The sequence below is a fragment of the Sceloporus undulatus genome, chromosome 7 (genome assembly GCF_019175285.1).
Source record: "Sceloporus undulatus isolate JIND9_A2432 ecotype Alabama chromosome 7, SceUnd_v1.1, whole genome shotgun sequence".
In the NCBI taxonomy this organism is placed as follows: domain Eukaryota; kingdom Metazoa; phylum Chordata; class Lepidosauria; order Squamata; family Phrynosomatidae; genus Sceloporus; species Sceloporus undulatus.
The window spans coordinates 3958032-3977888 of NC_056528.1; the positions used below are offsets into that span (position 1 = coordinate 3958032).

General features: G+C 41.8%; 2 protein-coding genes across 2 annotated transcripts in view; one reads left to right on the forward strand and one right to left on the reverse strand.

Annotated features, from left to right (window-relative positions):
* Positions 1 to 15683, reverse strand: part of NOC2L (NOC2 like nucleolar associated transcriptional repressor) — a 50261-nt gene extending 34578 nt beyond the window's left edge. Inside the window, exons 1-11 of the mRNA XM_042479599.1 lie at positions 15591 to 15683; positions 14213 to 14407; positions 13848 to 14022; positions 11045 to 11164; positions 9761 to 9881; positions 8304 to 8394; positions 5375 to 5453; positions 4950 to 5060; positions 4077 to 4190; positions 3593 to 3781; positions 625 to 764 (exon numbers count right to left, since the gene is read on the reverse strand). Of these exons, the coding sequence (XP_042335533.1) occupies positions 625 to 764; positions 3593 to 3781; positions 4077 to 4190; positions 4950 to 5060; positions 5375 to 5453; positions 8304 to 8394; positions 9761 to 9881; positions 11045 to 11164; positions 13848 to 14022; positions 14213 to 14407; positions 15591 to 15610 (1355 nt within the window). The 5' untranslated portion in view covers positions 15611 to 15683. The remainder of the gene's footprint in view (positions 1 to 624; positions 765 to 3592; positions 3782 to 4076; positions 4191 to 4949; positions 5061 to 5374; positions 5454 to 8303; positions 8395 to 9760; positions 9882 to 11044; positions 11165 to 13847; positions 14023 to 14212; positions 14408 to 15590) is intronic.
* A 2663-nt stretch (positions 15684 to 18346) lies between these two features.
* KLHL17 (kelch like family member 17) overlaps positions 18347 to 19857 on the forward strand; it is a 22684-nt gene continuing 21173 nt past the window's right edge. Inside the window, exon 1 of the mRNA XM_042479600.1 lies at positions 18347 to 18654. The gene's annotated coding sequence lies outside the window, so the exon portion shown is untranslated. The remainder of the gene's footprint in view (positions 18655 to 19857) is intronic.

Consider the following 19857-nt stretch of genomic DNA (forward strand, 5'->3'; position numbering starts at 1 on the left):
GCACAATATACTTGTTGCAAGTTTTCGAAATGCACAATATATTTGTTGCAACCTTTCGAAGCTCCACTAGCTTCTTCAGCCAACGGAGCTTCAAAAGCTTGCAACAAGTATATTGTGCATTTCGGTTGGCCTATAAAAGTATCACTGTTTGGTGGATTTTTGTTTGAATTTAAGACAAAAAGACTACAAGCCACAATACTGAAACTCAACAGAGAAAGACTGCCAGTTATGTGGAGATACATGTACCTGAAAGAAGAGCTCCCATAGTCCCTGGCCAAGGGTCATGCTGGCTGGAACTCAATGGTGACGCAAACATCTGGACAGCATCCCTTCTGTTTAACCCATTAAAATTTGCACAATATATACCAGAAGCTTTGAAAACAGGGGTGAAAGGGACTTGTTCCTAAACAATGTAGGTACATGTCAATGCAGATTCTCTCTTCAGAAGAGGCATTCCCCTCTGAGCATGAGAGAGGCAGTTGAAAGAGGAGAATGCTATTTCCAAAGACAGAGTTTACTGCTTTCATATTAATGAGAGGAACACACCCAAAGCTTCCTTCTCGGGAAATACTTGACAAAAGACCAACACAACAAATACACACACGACAATCCTCAGCCACTTACTTAATGCAGCCAATGATGACCTGGGTCAAAGGGTAAATCAGGGGCTCCATGACGGCATTGGGATAGAGGGTGCTCAAGACCCGACACCAGAAGTAGAGGCAATGAACGTACTGCCAGTTGTAGACTGACTGGTAGTTCTCCTACATGGAACAAGAGGGGAAAAGAAGCAAATGGGTAAGACTCATCAATATCTGTAAACATGTAAAATAGCACAATATAATAACTGTACCTATATCATAAGTTTAGATCACAAGCTCCTTGGAGCAGGTACCTGACCCCTTATATTCTGTGATGCACACTGTTCAGATTGGCGGCAACAACATCCTCTCCCTCTTCTTACTCTTGACCAGAATTCAGCATGGGATTTACATCTTCACAGGTGGACTGAGTAATGTGTCATGACCTGATGTACAATGCAGACTGAAGTGCTCTGAGACAGTCCCCATAATGCATATGGATACCAGCTAGAAAGTGCTGGAGTGAAACAGGAGCATCATGTGTCAGGAATGCCCAATGCACATCAGAAATGCTCAATACATATTAGGGCACTGTTGTCGGTGCCCTGATACACATCTTCATAACTCACTAATAGGGCTTTGTTGCACCTCTGCAACGCAGGTAAGGAATTCTTTATTTATATCCCACTCTTTTCCCAAACTGGGACTTGGGGTGGCTCACAACATTAAAAAACAGTACAATTAAAAGCATACAAAAATATTACATTAAAACAGAATTAAATTAGTAGAATATTAAAACAAGTTGTATGTTAAAAGAATTCATTGATCCTATGGGTCATAACTGTCTTGGGCTGATCATAAGCAAAACGTTCTGTGACCCTTTCTGGCTTAGCAGCAGAGTAAATGTTCTTTAAAATAATGCGATCCTTTACAATCAATAGAGAAATATAAATATCAATACTGCCCTGAATTGAAGTACATTAAATATTGATAGAAATTAGAAATAAACACAGAAAAAAGAGATAAAAGGAGAGGGGGGAATGAAGTCAATTAGTATTAGAGTCAAAGTAGCCCACCATTTATCTAACCCCGATAAAACTTTTTAAGTACAGGTTGAATCTCCGTTATCCAAAATGCTTAGGACCAGAAATGTTTGGACTTCAGATCTTGGAATATTTGCATATACATAATGAGATAATTCATGTATGTTTCATATGCACCTTATACACATAACCTGAAGGTAACGTTAGACATAACAGCATTTTTGAGACCACTTCATTTCCCATGGCTCCATCCTACAGAACCCTGGGAGGATTGCAAGGATAAACTATATTAAAAGATGAACCCAAGGGTTCTACAAAATGGACCTACGGCAGTTAAGGTGATATCAGCGTTTCATAACTGAGTCGCGGGAAATGATTCAACAAGCAAGGTGGATGCCATCACAGATTGTTGGACCTCACAATATGGTGGGAGAAGCCTTGAGCCATCAAAATGTGTTGCATGAATACTCAGTGCAAGTACTACTTTAGTGTCCCTCCTCCCCTGCTTCACCTATTTACCACCTCGTCGATAAACTAAAGCATTATCATTATGGGTGGATTTATGTCGGCTGGGGAGGGCAGAATCTAATCTACAGCCACCTCGCTCTGAACTGCTTCTCCTGCGGTGGAACTAACTCGATTTGCGTCCTGTCTGGCCCATGGCTGAGGGTAGGAGAAGCCAAGCTGATCCAATTATGGCCCTAGACTTTGGTTATCTCTCCTCAGCTTATCTGCAGAGTCTGAGCATCTTTTGGAGGGGTGGCGGGAGCAAAGGAGGCTTACCCTGGTAAGCAAGCCCTGCAAGGATGAGAGGTGTAACCAAACCACTAATCTGCGTCGGGTTTGTTTTCTTTAAACACCAATAAAGGAGGAGATTAGCAATTTGTCTTGGATTAAGTCTGCGTCAGACTGGATGAGATCCAATCTGGGGATGGGAGGGACAGTTAAGGACCTGCCGCCCCTCATTTCATTTCTCTGCCCAAAAACAAACAAATCTGGCATGATAACAGGGAATGGGAAATCTAGGCTGCAGCCAAAGGGAGAAAAAAAAGGAGCAAGTGACAGGTTGCCAGAAAGAAAATGGGGAGACGCTCTAATCGCCTTTGCTAGTAGGGGTCTTTTGGTAATGCGATAAAACGTAAGCTTTTATCATCAGCAAAGATAGGCCAGCAAAGATGCCAAGAGGGGCAGGTTGTGTCGGAATTGGGGAGGGGACAATCTCCTTTTATTTCCATCCAGCCCCCCAACTAGAAATCCAAAGGCAGACACAACAAAAGCTCAACCTCTCTTCTGGTACCTAGATTTCCTTATCCTCAGCCCCTTTTAGAGAAGAAAACTCATCCATGGAGAATAGGGTGGACAACCATTGCATGTCATGGAGTCCCCTAGAAAGGCTGCATGCACACAGATACACACCTTGCCAACATTACTTCCCAGATGAATTCTCCAATTTCGTCCCAAATGTCCCCAAGGCAAATGTTCCCACTCTACTCTTCTATTTTAGTCTAGTAATAGTTGTTGTTGTATGCCTTCAGATTGTTTCTGACTCACAACAACCAATCGGGGATGTTTCTGGTGCTAAGAGTATGTGGGTCTCCCAGGGTCATCCAGTATGTTTCCATGACCAAGTGGGGAATCGAACTCTGGTCAATGATCAAACCACTATATCATGCTGGCTCTCATGTCTTCCCTAAAATGGCAACCAGAAGTGACACAACATCACTCCCAATAGCCATTCTGAAAGGATACAGACAAAACCAAGAGGTATTTGGTACACTTTTGGAGGTTGCACCTCATAGAGGGGTGGGATGGGGAATCCCTAGCCCATACACCTCTGTCCAGTCTGCAAGCAGTTCACAAAGGCAACACTTCCCATTTTGTTCCCCTGTATCTGTCATTTGGAGGTATATGCTTCTGAAGATGGAGAGCCCAACTAACCCATGATGGCATCCAGGCCCATCAACTCACCTTTTTCTTCACAGTCATGGCACTGCGCAGGTGAATGGCCAACTGGCGGATATAGATGAAGGCATGCTGGTAGGAGATGGAAGTGTCAAGCGCATACATCTCCGTCAGAGTCCGTTGCATGAAGTTGATCATGGGAAGGGCATTGGGAGAAGTGAATCTGGAGTTCTTCACGTACGAAATATACATTTGCTGAAGAAGTGAAGGGGTAAAAACAATGGTGTTTATTTTATTCTGCTGGGTTTCAGTAGATTGAAGTTCCCACCTGCCAACGATTTTAAAACCATCATTTTATGGAAATATCACATCAGATCAGGAGCTGGCAATATGGTATTCTAGACTAGTCCTCCCATAAATCCCAAACAGCGTGGCCAATGATGAAGAGACCTGCGTCCCAAACTACTCCTGAGGTAGATAATAAAGGGACAGATGACTCCTTAGATAAAGCCAGTGTTTCTGTTCATGTGGTTTTCCAACCCCATCTTACCTTAAGGACTGGATTCAGGCAGGCATCTTTTTTGTGTCGACAGATTTTGTTGAGCACGAGGAAAGCTAACACCCTCACAGTTTCCTCACCCGTGCTCCAGAGACGGATGGCTTGCTGGGGAAAACACATAGGAAAAGATGAGCTATGCATATATAGGATGAGTAAATGGTCAGACATCCATCATCAATACAACCCTGACAGTGAGGGCTGGAGAACTGAAAGGCTCCAGTCTGTTAACAGGAGGATCAGGGATAAAACACAGCCACACCAGAGGACCCCACTGCACCAAGAGAAGTGGGAAATGGCTGCTTTTAGTTCTCCTACTACTGAGAGCAGCTAGAAATCAGTTTGAGAACCCAAGAAAAAGAGGAATCAGATAAATGTGCATGGGGACAAAGCGAAATTCTCACACACATTTGAACTGCCCTAGTAAATCATGCCTCCACATACTGAGTTGTCTATGTACCTCAGGAAGTTAAAACTTTCCTCCTGGCCAAATGCATTGTTAAACTGAATAAGACTGTTGTTGGTATGGATGAGGAGACAGGCTGGCAGACTTTGGGGAAAGGGTTGAGGGAGGACTATTGAACTTCTTACCTGTAAATACTGGGTTACAAAGACCTGTTACAGACTGCCAAAATAAAGCTGCTTTGGGTCTCTTTGGAGGTATGCTATTTAAATGATGCATGGGTCCTACGAGTCCGGAGGTCGTGCCAAAGACACACTCCATTCTTAAGCACTGGAGTGCAGCTTTGGTGCAGCTTCCGGATTCTTAGGATGCATGCATCATTTAAAAGAGAACCGAAGCAGCTTTATTTTGGCAGTCTGTAACAGGCCAAAGGCTAACAATGAAACACTGACTGCTGGACTCACCTTGAGCAGCATCCGGCATTGCTTTGGGAAAGTCAAGTAGTAAGGCACAATGGAGTTGACATGCTGCAGGACAGCAGCCCCTACGGAGGCTTCTGTTAAACACGACAGGAGCTGCAAAAGGGCAGAATGCGGGAAACCTTAAAATCTGGGTCAGAGCCAAGGAGCTCAACAACTTGCAATCTTATCTTACACTGGTAGGTGACACAGTAACACACACATACTAAGCCCTATGTGGCTTAAGTCCAGACTATATGACAGACTGTAACTTCTCATAAGAGAAGGCCCTGAGAGCTTCGGGAGAAGCCCTTCTTTCAGTCCCAGCACCTTCATAGGCACAGTTGGTGGGGACCCAAGTTACGGCTACTCCCAGGCTATAAAACATCCTTCCTACCAAGGCTAAACATATTCCAACTTCAAAGTTTTACCTGAATGGTACAGCCAAGGTGAGTCTTGACATCCAGACGTAGCTTGCCCCAAAGCGGACTGGAAGAAGGCAAGACCATCCTAAACAACGAAGAAAGAAAATACAGTATGTGCGAAATGGTATATTATTCAGGCATGTTAAAGCTGTACCTTCCATCCCCTGCATTTATATACAGGGCTGTGGCCATGATGAAAACTGGTCTTAGGTATAGAAATAAAAAGGTAAAAGTAGTCCCTAGACGTTGTAACCAACTGTAGGGGTGGTGCTCATCTCTGTTACTAAGCCAAAGAGCCAGTGCTGTTACCTTCCCACCAAAGTGGTACCTCTTTCTTTACTTGCATTTTCATGCTTTCAAACTGCTAGGTTGGCAGAAGATGGGACTAGTGACAGGAGCTCACTCCATCATGTGGCACCCAGGCCTCGAACTGCCAACCTTCCGATCTTCTGAATGCAAGCCACCACATCCCTATATATATACTGTAGGTATAGAACTAGACCCCTGAAAATCAGCTTTCTTTTTTAAGCAACCTTTTAGCCTTCATTACTGCAAAGTTGCCTCAAAGTGTGTGGACAATGCCCAGTGAATTCTCATGCAGCTTACACATTAAAGTTAACAATCCTCTGTCTACGTTAGTTTCTTCAAACTTTCCCCAAAGTTTGTCCCTTGGGATAAGGTCAAAGGCTGTTTTAAAGTCTATAAAGGCAGTGAATAAGGCTTCTCTAGATTTAGAAGTGTATTTCTCAATTACATGATAGAGAACCAAGGCATGATCAGTTGTAGAGCGATTATTCCTGAATCCTGCTTGTTCATCTTTGATGATATCCTCTTCTTCTAACGAAAGTTGTAATTTGTCCAGGAGGTGTATCACATACAGTTCGCTTATGATATTCAGTAAGCTGATGGGCCTATAGTTCCCAGGGTCAGATTTCTCACCCTTCTTACATATGGGCACATATATATGTATATATGTACTGCTACGGCAGTACACCTGATGTTACATGTTTTGTATCTTTGCTATGTTTTGGTGCTGGCCATGTGTCGTAATAAATTCATTCATTCAATTCACATAATATACATACCCTGCAAATTTAGGTTTCCCTGACAAGAGTTTTAAAATTAAGTACAACTCTAAACTGGCAAAAGCACCTCAGAGGATTCCTCGCCTAAGAAAACCCTATGAAATTCATGGGGTATCTGTAAATGGAGAGGCAACTTCAAAGCGCATGTGAATGTAAGCAAGACACATTGGACTAGATGGCCCTTGCAGTCTTTTCCAACTCTATTATTCTATGATTCTATGAACTCTATTGCTAAATAACATCCTGCAGCCCCATTACTAAACTGATATTTGAACCCAGGTTGTTTTAGGTCCTGGCTGTATTTAGCTGGTTACTCAACTTAGTTGGGAAGCCTCTCAGCTAGCATGTAACCCACCATGACCTTACTTAACTCAGGACTCCTGCCAAGGCTAGTCGCGCACTAAGATAATGTGTAAAACTGCACATGCAAAAGAGAATCCTCCTCCAGCCCAACCCAAAGCTGCCCATGATCCCAGCCAGATCAGACAGCAGCGCCAAAGAATGCAACAAAGCCAACGCCTCTGAAGAGAAACAAGGGATTACTTGTACCCTTGCGAACCCAGCTGTTCCTGCTGGCACCTTGTCTGAACCAATAGTTCATTGCTGACCCGGTCAGCCTTCGTTCTTTATACTTGAAGAGTTGGGGCACACTTTTTGGGTAGCAATTGTTATTCCTGGGCTTGGAAAATACAAGTAATTGAGGGTTATATTCATTATAAATTATACTGTAGTCCAGGGGTTCTCAACCTATGGTCGCAACCCTTTTGGGGGTCAAATGGCCCTTTCATGGGGGTCACCTAAGACCATCGAAAAACATATTTTCAATGATCTTAGGAATAATTTTATGACATGAGGAACTATATTAAAGGGTCGCAGCAATAGGAAGGTTGAGAACCACTGCTATAGTCTTAATGCAGTATAATGTAATAAATAACAAACTTAATAAAGTATTGTTTCTGTTGCCATGATGTTAATGAAAACAACAGCTGCAGTGAACCATGGACTTTGGGGAATGATTCCCCAAAGCTTTCCCCCTAAAGCTTTTTAAGCTCTGATGAAAATTCCACAAATGCTGTTTTGATTACTATTTTAAGGCTGAATGTGAAGTCGAAGGCTTTCACGGCCGGCATCCATAGTGTTTTATGGGTTTTTCGGGCTATGTGTCCATGTTCTAGAAGAGTTTATTCCTGACGTTTCGCCAGCATCTGTGGCCGGCATCTTCAGAGCCACAGATGTCGGCGAAACGTCAGGAATAAACTCTTCTAAAACATGGCCACATAGCCCAAGAAACCCACCAAAAACTATGTTAAGGTTGTTATGCTCTTTCCCCCTGGATCAATTTTGTCTTCTACTGCCATTTGTACTTTGCCCTGAGTTTTGGTGCATCTTGGATGTTTAAAAATGGTCTGTATTTGCTAAAAGGCGCAACACATTATGGCCTGCGAATGCCCTTTAGCTCTTCTTCAGGACGTCACTTCCATTCAAGGCTATAGAAATTTTTGAGCCAGGAAATCCAAAACCACTTATGGGCAGAAGAAAAAAAGCCCATCGTTTTAGCATCCTGAAACACGTTTCCATTTACTTCATGGAGTCCATTGGATATAGGGGTGCAGAGAGGCTTGCTCCTGACTTCTTAAAAAGAGTATTTCATCAATAATAATTGCTTATTGATTAGGACTCATTCATGAGAGCCTCGGGATAAACTGCACACCGCAGACTGTAAAAGCAAGCAACCTGGCAATGGTTTGGTTAACATACAACCTCTGACTTTTGGCTCTGCTGACTGGCCAACCTTCCAGAATCGACCAGTTTGCAAACCAGAACAATGTGAGTGTGGGAAGAGGACTTACTTGGACTTGTTCTTTGCAGCTTTCACCTGAAGGAATTTCTGCAGCAGACCAAAGAGATCACGGACACAGAAGGAGACAAGTGCGTTGAAAACTAAACAGGAGAGAAAAGCAGAGGGGAAGTGTCACAGGATGCAGCATTCCCTCCTGAGCAAGGTATACACTGGCTGTAGGTCTTGTGCACTGAGCTTCTATTAGGAGCTCCTCACCACTTCAATTTTGGGTTACTGCAATGCACAGGATGCACTGGAAGGCCATTTGGCTGTGTTTAGTTTCATCTTGATGTCTCAAAATCATTTATTTGAAGCAGGAACAGGCGCTGCTTGGGCACCCCCTACTGGAACAGCTTCTGAATAAACCCCAGAAAAAGCCCCACAAACCTCTCCAAGACAGCTATGATCCATATGTTCAACAATGCATCTTCTTCTTCCTTTGTAATAGGATCTAGTGTGTTAGGCACCTTGCCCATAGGATGCTCTCAGCCGCTCTCCTCTTTCTCCCAAACCGTGCCTCCTTCCAGAGGTTACTGAGTTACACCTCTCACCCTCCCAAGCCAGAATGAAAGGCTGATGTAAGCCAGAAGGAACTCAGGGAAATCATTCTACTATCTACTCTCATACAGAGCTTAGGGAAGTTACTCTCAGAAACCCTCAGCCAGCATGGCCAGTAACCATGCGAGGTGTAGTCACAAAAGATTGGAAATGTTACTTTTTTGAAATGCAGTTCCCAGAAAACCCTAGCTATCGAGACAAGTCTCAAGCTGACCAAATCATTCTGAGAGTTGTAGTTTTAAATTCTTCCTCAAACTTTATAACACTCCTTACATGTAGAAAGGTAGCAACTCAGTGCTCCAAAACAGTAGTTTCTCTGTTGTGCAATTTTCTAGACACAGTTACTCACTGAGGGGGTATGGGCGTGATCCCTTTCTAACAAGTAATCATCATACCACAACTAAACTCAATTGATATCACTAGAATTGGAAATATAAGCAGGGCCTTGTATGGGGGCATACCAGGGATATCCACATATTGCTAGGAAAGAATCCTGCTGAAAATAGCTCCTGTCAACCAGAGCTGGACTAATGCTGTGACTCAATTAAACTCAGTCCCTATGTTTCTGGTCATCCTCCAGTAGTGTGAATGGTATAATCCAGTGATGGTGAACCTTTTCGAGGCCGAGTGCCCAAACTGCAACCCAAAACCAACTTATTTATTGCAAAGTGCCATATCCCTCTGGCTTTCTAGTAACAAACTCCGCCAAACTCTGTGCTGGGGCAATGGCACATGTGCCCACAGAGAGGGCTCTGAGTGCCATCTCTGGCACACGTGCCATAGGTTTGCCATCACTGGTATAGTCCATGAAAACTGCTAATCACACGATTGTGTGCTAAGCAATGGTAGTCTCTTTCATCACCACTTGTGGCAAAAAGCAGGCACTGAACGCATTTCTTGGAGGCTCACCTGTACTGTCGATGACTTTGAACTTGCCAGGACCCATCCCAGCCGCATCTCCCTTGGCTGTCACCACACAGGCTTTGAAAGCCTGAGTGATCTCATGGAAAAGTCTGGGCGAGAGCTGCTTCTGGATAAAGGAGGGATGAAAGATAGAGAAACTTTCAGGGAAACGCCTGGAGAAGATTAATGAAAAGCATGCCATCCTAAATCCCAGCTCAGGAGAAATCTGTAAATGAAATAGCACTATCTTCCTACTACTACTAATAAAGCCCAGGATGCATTTAAAGTCAGTTACGGAATAAAGAAGCTATGGGGAAATTGTCAACCTTCTCATAGTCTTAACTACATGCACTACTTCCAGCGTGCGAGATGTTAATCTCAAAAGGAGAGTGCAATAGTGGACAGAAACCTGTTGATGTAATTGGCATTCAGCAACCCAATCCCATTTAATCATTCAATGTTTATTGATTAGCCCTTAGGCCATATCAAAATAACACAAAAGCAGATAAAACAGCTATAAATTTCTATAGAAGTTTTACAGAAATTAGAAAAAAAAGCTAAAATATAATAAATCTAAAATATGAATAAAATATCATATAGGTGGGGTACAGACCGCCGCTTTGCGGCGGTCCGCCGCCGCCGCCATTTGCTCCGCGCGGGAGCCGCAGCAGCCAAACCGCGCGACTCCCGCGCGGAGCAAAAAAGAAGCTCCATTTCGGAGCTTCTTTTTGCGGCGCCTCAATGACGTCGCGAGGCGCCTGGCGCGGACTCGCGACGTCATAGGCGCCGCGACACGTCTGGACGTTTTGCGTCCAGTACGTAAAGATGGCGGCGCCCATGTAGAAGAGGCGCCGCCATCTTGTACGTATAGAATACGTACTAGGGTTAGGGGGGTGCGGAAGCACCGCCCCTTCCTAACCCTAGTACGTATTGTATACGTACTATTTGGCGGTCTGTAAACCGCCATAGATACAATTTAAGTACAAAACCCATAAATGAAGCAGAATTATAAAACTTGATTATAAAAATCTATATAAAAGATTCAAAGTACAAAAATGGGTAAAATAGAGAGCGGGGGAATACAGCTTTAAAACGAGAGTACACAAAACAAAAGGATTGAACATCAAAACTCCTCATCACCACTACAGTTTACCCCAATTGTCCCCACATATCTAGCTCTCAACTGTATTGCTTTACATAGAAATCCCATTTTAATCAATACTGCCCATTAATGCTTAAAAAATCCACTCTGCTTTGTTAAAAAACAAAGCAAGTGACTGTATTTCTTGCCTCCGCAGCTGCTTTCCACTGTTCCACCATCTTCAAATTTACAGTGATGAAGTCAACTTTTTCCCTTTTGCCAGTCCCTTCCTTTTCTTCGTCGTCATCCTCGTCGTCATCGCTTCCTTCCTGTAAAGGTTTGTTTAAAAAAGAGAGACAACATCAAGGACACATACACAAATGAGACAAGAAACAGTGTCTTGGCAACAACTGGTGGCAATTGGAGAAAGGGATCCTAAAATCATGGGTCTTGATTAGCGTAAGCCTATTGAAACCAATGGCACTTGTGTAGTTGGTAACACAAAGAACCCAAACTGAGGAAACCTCTTCTCTGAAACAACCCGATGGTTCATGTTTCTTATTCTTTACCCTATACCTATTACTCATGGCATGAGTGAATGGGGAAAGACTACAGATCAGTGTTAGAGCACAAGTTTTGCACACAGAAGATTCAATCAATAGTATTTCTAGGTCAGACTGGGGAAATGCCTAGCTGGAACTCCAGAGAGGTGTTATGAGATAATGGGAAGGCTAGGTCAAGGGAAGGCAATTGCATGGATGTGCAAGAGCTACTTTTCCCCTAACCACCTTTCCCTGTGGCACAAATACCTGTTTTCCTTAGTAGTCCCTCTCAAAAGGGCAGATGTGAAACTGTGTCACATCCTGACAGCACTTTGTGAAGGACTTCAGAAGGAAGGAGAACAGTGAAATGTTCTGGCTTCCCTCCCATGCTGGTGTTTGAGAGTTTCAGGGACTGCAAAGCAGGGGTCTAGAGGGTGCACCCTTGGGGTGGATAGACTTATTAGGGCCTAAATAGCCCTCAAGATACCAGATCACATCTAATATTAGAAGGTAAGCAAGGTCAACCCTGGTTAGTATATGGATGGGAGGCCACCAATGAATACCAGGTGCTCTACTTCAGTGGAAGGAATGGGCAAAACTACCTGAGTATTCCTTGCCTAAGAAAACCCTATGAAATTCACAGAGTTGTTATAAGTCGACCTTGGATATAGACAATATTAGGCTACAGATCATCTAACATGGAAAAAGCAACTTTCCATAAGGCTGTCAACGCTTCTGTTCAGTGTCACCGAGGCACTGTCACCCATCCAGAAGAGATATCAAACTAATGGGTACCGAATGCATGGTATTTTTGGTGATGGCTCCTCATTCATTGGGCACTCTGCCAAAGGAAAGAGAAGTGGTTCCATTTGGGGGAAATTTTAAAAAGACTGATTCATTTTTTAGAACTTCAGACAGTTTCTATCATTATAATAAATTCCTAATGCTTTTACTGGTACCTTTCAAACACAAGAGAGATCCTGCAGAATAGATAGACTAACTGATTCTATGATCATCTGACACAGCATGTCCTCTATCTATTATTACTTTTGCCTTTAGATTGTGAATGCTTTTTACAGTCTTTCAAAACCCTGCAAACCTTGTCTGAACAGGTCCTAAACAAGAAGACTAAAAATACCTTGCATGCACACAATGGAAAGGAAAACCTTTTGAAAATGCTTCTCCACTATTAAAAAAAGCAACAACAGTTGTCAGTCTCCAGTCGCAGTTTAACTACTGTGTTATGTCTCTTAACAATGGAACACTTTTAAGCTTGTCATTCTGCCAAGGGGAACATTCAGAGGTTTGACAAGTAAGACAAAAAGGTGATGCTGCTCAAGATGCAGCTCATGCTGGAGACAGACCCAAATAGTCTTAACATAAACTACATGTGTGTGTCGTGCGTGCATGCGACAAGCATACATATACAGTTAGCCCTGTTCCGGAGGCTCACGCATATTCAAGCCCCATAGGCTTGGAGCGCACCCCCATGACCGCAGCATTGGTGCACGCGCCATTGCTATCAGTGGAGGTTGCCTCTCCGCACATATTTAAGAACGCAGATCTCAGATCCATGCATTAGGAGGGGCGACTGTATATGCGTCTGTGCATATGTTTATGCAACATGCACAAATACATATGCGCAATCCAAAGATATAGCCGTGTTAGTCTGTAGAATCAGTATGCATGCAAACGCATTTGAGGAAGGAGACTGAAGTCTACAAAAGCTCACTCTGCCAATTTCTTTCTTTCAGTGAGTCTCAAAGGTGCTACAAGATCTCTTTACACACTAATTCCATAGACTAACACAGCTATATCTTTGTATACTACCGTATTACACTATACTACAGCATACAGTATATTAAATATTACCTGAGGAAGTAGACTGAAGTCCACAAAAGCTCATGCTGCCAATTTCTTTCTTTCAGTGAGTCTCAAAGGTGCTACAAGATTTCTCTATATGAGCATAACTTAGCAACAGAGCTAAACCAATGGTTCCAGCCAGCGTATTATAAAGGTAATCTCTGCCCTAGTGATAAGAGTAGCCTCAGTGGCCTTAGTCCTGATCTTGTCCCTTCTTGAGAGGCATCATGACTCTGGTTCCATGAGTTACACCTTGGGGCCATTCACACTATACAGTTATAGTGCTATAGTTCCACTTTAACTGCAATGATTCTACTCCCTTCATAGAATCATAGAGTTGGAAGAGACCACAAGAGCCATCTTCCCTAAACTGCAAATCCCTGACTTCCACAGGAGAGAAACTTGGCAATTAAACTGGAATAACAGTGCTATAGTTGTATAGTGTGAACAAGCCCAGGCGCCAACAATGCTTCCTTTGGTGCCAAGTCGATCTTTCCTCCGAGATGTTATACTGGGACTTTAATCATTTGTTTTGTTTCATTGTGTGCTCTTAAATAACCCGCTGTTTTATTACATTATTGCTAGGTCTCTCCCAAATATAAAATACCTCCAGCTTTTCAGGCAAGACGTGACGGCCGTCGTCCTCGTCAGAGCTATCCGAATCGTCGAAATTTAGCAGAGTGCGGTCGTTGTCTTCCAAGAACTTGTAAAATTCTGGGTCCTTCTCCTTCAGCCGAGAGAGCTGGTCTTTGTGTTGCGAAGCCTTCCCCTTCTTCGGCTTCCTGGACAAAAGAGAGTTTTGGTTTAAGGGAAACAACGGTATTTGTAACTCGACTAGCACTTCAGGGACTAGGTAGATGAGCTTTCCCTGCAACTGAATTCATTCCTTGAGGTCAACGTCAATCATTGGAGCACAATTTGGGACCCCCTGAGCAAAGCAGTCATATTCAATGTTTCCTCCCCCTTCCTTACATTTCCACTGGCTTCGCTTTGACTGCCGCCTTCTTCTTGCTGCCAGCCTTTCCATTCTGTGATCGCTTTCCGTTCATCCCACGTTCTCCATTCAGCATCAAAGCATCTTCTTCCGAACCATCAGCGTCATCATCATCCGGATCAGAATCAAATCTGGAAGTCAGGAATTCATCGACGCTCAGGTCAGCAAGTTTCCTAGTTGAGTGAGGAAAAAGGAAGGATCAGTGGGAGGAAACAGATTGTGGTACCATTGGCATTATCACTATACGTCAGCAACGACTTGGAGGCACACAACAGCAACAACAACAAAAGCAATCACTAGTTATTCTTCCTCTCCTTGACTGAATTAAACGCAGGTTGAGTCTCCCTCCGCTGAAATCCAAAACAGTCCCAAACTCTCCACTGACTGAGACAGCGGCACCTTTGCTCTCCGATGGTTCAATGTACACAAAACTTTGTTTCACGCACAAAAATCAGTGAAAATATTGTGTAAAAGATTACCTTCAGGCTAAGTCTATAAAGTATATATGAATTTCAGGTTTAGAGTTAGGTTCCATCTCTAAGATATCTCCTTATGTAGATGTAAATATTCCAAAATGCAAGGATTTAGTGATTTAATAAATAATGGATGACTAAATAATATATAAATAGTCCATGTGGGTGGCATAAATAAAATAAATAAATAAATATGTATCTATTTATAATAAATAAATAAATACTATGAAATAAATAATAAATATTTCAAAATAGTCCACGTGGGTGGCATAACTAAAATAAAATTTATTTATTTATTATTAATAATAATAACAACAATAAATAATATTAAATAAATAATATTAAACAAACATTAGATAAGTATTCCGAAACAGTCCACGTGGGTGGCATAAATAAAATTCATTTATGTATTAATTAAATAAAAATAATTAATAAATATTCCAAAATAGTCCATGTGGGTGGGATAAATAAAATAAATTTATCTGTTTATTAAATCATAAATAAATAAATAAATACTATTAAGTAAATAAATAAATAAATAAATATTCCACAATAGTCCAGGTGGGTGGCACTTTTGTATTTTTTGATGACTGAACGTACACAAAACTTGTGTTCAATTGCACAAAATCAGTGGGAAATGTTGTGTATAAAATCACCTCCATAAAGTATATATATGTGTGTGTGTGTGTGTGTGTGTATATATATATGAGACACACATGACTTTTAAGGTTTCGAGTCGGTTCCCATGATCTGTCAGATCTCTCCTTCTGCAGATCCCAAACCCCCCCAAACCCCAAAGGCCTCTCCTAAACTTCCTCCTCAAGGAGGCCCAGCTGATCTCCCTCTCAGCCTCATCTGCCCTACGGAAGCCTCCCTCGCTCACCTCTTCCTGGCAGCCGCCATTTTGTCTCCAGGAGCCTCCTCCAACGTGGAGAGGGCACTTCCACTCCCACAATGCACCGCGCGCAAGGCTAGCCCCGCCCACAGAAAAGCCGGCCTGCGTTGATCTTTCGTTTCACGGACAGAGCGGGGAGAAAGAACGAGGGAGGGAGGAAGGGAAAGCAAGCGGAGGAACTGTCAGGGCCAGAGCGACGCGGGCGGGCGGGTTTTTCCCCCCTCTGTCAGATTTCTTCAGCTTAGCAGCAAAAAGAAAAGCCAGAGGCTGCATCCAGACTGCAGAAATAATGCGCTTTGACGCCGCTTTAACTCTCATGGCTCACTGCTATGGAATTGTGGGAAATGGAGCTTGTACACAAAACTTATGTTTAATGGCTGAACATTAATATTAATTATACTTTATTGATATTATGTTTAACTGCTCAATATTAATATAAATTAATTATATTATAATTATAATTATATTACATTATTATTTTTAATTGTGTTATTATATTCTATTACTGTATATTCTTTTATTTGTTATACTATTATTATATATTATATAATTATATTATGTTATTGTACATTATATATTATACTATAATATATTATGTATTATTAGTTTACATTATGTTATAATGTGATTATTTTATTATACAGCATATATTATTATTATATTGTATTATAGTATACTATATATTATATTATTATATTACATTATAATTATGTTACATTATTATATTATTATATTACCATTTTATATTATGTGATTATTTTATTATATAGTCTATATAATATTATTATTATAACAATATTGTATTATAGTATACTATATATTATTTTATTATATTACATTATAATTATGTTACATAATTATATTAATATATTATTATTATCTATTATATTATTATTATATTGTATTATAGTATACTATATATTATATTATTATATTACATTGTGATTATGTTACATAATTATATTATTGTATTATTATTATCTATTATATTATTATTATATTGTAATATACTATATATTATTTTATTATATTACATTATAATGATATTACATAATTATGTTATATTATTATATTATCATTTTACATTATGTTATTATATATTGTGTGATTATGTTTTATTATCTTATATACTATATATATTATTATTATTATATTGTATTATAATGTACTATATATTATATTATATTGTAATTATATTACATAATTATGTTATATTATTATATTATTATTTTACATTATATTACTATATATTATGTGATTATATTTATTAATGAAGAGTCCTTGTGCAATATATATACTATTTACCAATATATAACCATGAAGCCCTATGAGGAAGGACTTAGGGAGCTGGAGATGTTTAGCCTGGAGAAGAGAAGGTTAAGAGGTGATATGATAGCCCTGTTTCAATACTTGAAGGGAGGCCATATTGAGGAGGGAACAAGCTTGTTTTCTGCTGCTCCAGAGAACAGGAGACAATGGAGCAATGGATGCAAGCTCCAGCAAAAGAGATTCCAGCTCAACATTAGGAGGACCTTCCTGAGAGTAAGGGCTGTTCAACAGTGGAACAAACTCCTTCCTTGGAGAGTAGTGGAGTCTCCTTCTTTGGAGGTCTTCAAACAGAGGCTGGATGGCCATCTGTCAATGGGGATGCTTTGATGGAGAGTTCCTGCATGGCAGAATAAAGGGTTTGGACTGGATGGCAGAAAAGTATTATATATACACCCATGTACACCTTTAGAAATTTTAGACCAAAAAGTGACCAAAACCCTGAGTCAACATACCCAGGAGTCGACGTAAGTACTATACTTTTACTCTTACAAATAAAGGCACCATCCCTGGGTGAAATGCAAGAGTGTGATCCCTCCTGGAAGCAATGACCCTCTCTTCCATCCAGCCTTTAGCATCGGCACAGATATTCCCCCTGGGATTATGTACATTCTTTGGCACGGCTTCGTCTTTTACATCCTTTGTTACGTGGCCTGAAGTTCTACCCTCGACTTATCCGCGGGTCATATCAAAATACCTAACTGGCCCCAAAACCTGCCCTCGACTTATACATATGGTCAACATAATAGTCACATGTGAAAGGTAAGTCTCTGCTCCCAAACTAGAATAAAGATGCAAGGGAAACAAGAGAGGAAAAAGAAGTCTGGGGTAAACAAGGAGGGGAAATATGCGATGGCTTAAGCAGCGGGCGCATAAGCTTGGCTTACTGGATGAGTTACAGCACAACATGGGCACTAAAAATAAGACAGAGGAAGAACATGGGAGGCTCTCAAAGACATAAACTATTCCTCAGTTGCACATCTCTCTTCATATGCATATGCAAGTCTTCCAAAATCTGAAACAGTTTGGGTCCCGAGCATTTTGGATCAGGCAGACTGAGCCTGGGATGCCACCCTCTTTGTTAAGCCAAGCCCACTTCCTCAGATGCATTTGGAACTACTAGGCTTTATTCTACCAAAGCTCATGCTGCCAACTTCTTCCTTCCAGTCTCAAAGGTGCTGCAAGACTTCTCTCCATATGAATATGCAAGCCTTCCCAAATATGAGACCAAGCATTTAGGATCATGCCAGCTGAGCCCTGGATGCCAACCCTTTTGTGGGCAAGTGCCAAGGCTGCCCATGATGCCCAGCCAGAGATGACCCAGGCTTGCAAACTGCGGCGCGGGCGGCGACTTGACACACACCCAAACCCTTCCCATTTTTGTTTTATCCCTCTTCTGTTTCTGGAGGAAAGTGGCTCTGCTGGGCTTTTTCCTTCTATAGGGAAAGCAAAGCAACGGAGCAGAGCTCTCTCTTGTCTTCTTAGCCCTGGACCAGGCATGTGCAAAGAGGGAAGAGCATAAAGGAAGAGGAGAAACAATTGCATTTGCAACATCTCTCTCTCTCTCTCTCTCTCTCTCTGTGTCTCCTAAAATCCCCTCCATCTGGGGAAGCGTTTTGATTTTTGCAAGGGATAACTTTGTTGCAAGAGAAGCCATCAATCTGGAGAGCAAAGTGCCTGACCACGGGAAGCATCTTTGCTTTCTCGCCCTGGAGGTTTCAGCTGGGTGAGTCAGATCCTATATAGATATGTATATGATTCTTAACTTGGAAGAGGACAAAAATCCAAAGGAAACCCCTGCAAAATATTGGGGAGGATTAAGGGTCCTGCAGAACAAAGGATGCAGGGCTTTGCAGTGCAAAGGAGGAGCAAGGTCCACTGGCTGCAATGGGGCTTTTGCTCCCCTGTCAGTCTGGAGCATTGCATGGTGTGACTTTCCATTTTGCATCACTTGCAATGGCAAGCCAGGCATACAGGTTTACTCGGGAGTAAAGGCAGCCCCCCCCCCTTTTTTTTGTCCTCGCTTCCTTCCTCGGGAAGAACCGGCAAGGTTGCAGCCTGATGGGCTTTGCGATCCCTTTCCACCTTGCCCAGTTTCTCTGTTGGGTTTTCTGCCCCTCTCCTTGTTGGATGGGGAAAGGAGGCTTGGGGATATTTTGTTAAAAAGTGATTCAAATCGTTCATATATTGGGTTTATAAAAAGCAGCCACAACCACACACTTTAAAAGATAGATAGATAGATAGATAGATAGATAGATAGATCCAAGAGGATGATAGGTAGGTAGGTAGGTAGGTAGGTAGGTAGGTAGGTAGGTAGGTAGAGATAGATAGGAGGATCCAAGAGGATGATAGATAGATAGATAGATAGATAGATAGATAGATCCCAAAAATAGGTGGATAGGATGGATGGATAGATGGAGAAAAGGATCCAAGAAGACGATAGGTAGTTAGGTAGATAGATAGTTAGGATGCATGGATGGATGGATAGGAGGATCCAAGAGGATGATAGGTAGGTCAGTAGGTAGGGGTAGATAGGATGGATGAATGGAGAGGTGGATCCAAGAGGACGATAGGTAAGCAGGTGGATTGGATGGATGGATGGATGGATAGATAGATAGGAGGATCCAAGAGGATGATAGGTAGGTCGGTAGGTAGATAGATAGATAGATAGATAGATAGATAGGTAGGTAGGATGGATGGATGGATGGAGAGGTGGATCCAAGAGGATGATAGGTAAGCAGGTGGATTGGATGGATAGATAGATAGATAGATAGATAGGAGGATCCAAGAGGATGATAGGTAGGTCGGTAGGTAGGTAGGTGGATTGGATGGCTAGATAGATAGATAGATAGATAGGAGGATCCAAGAGGATGATAGGTAGGTAGGTAGGTAGGTAGGTAGATAATAGATAGGATGGATGGAGAGGTGG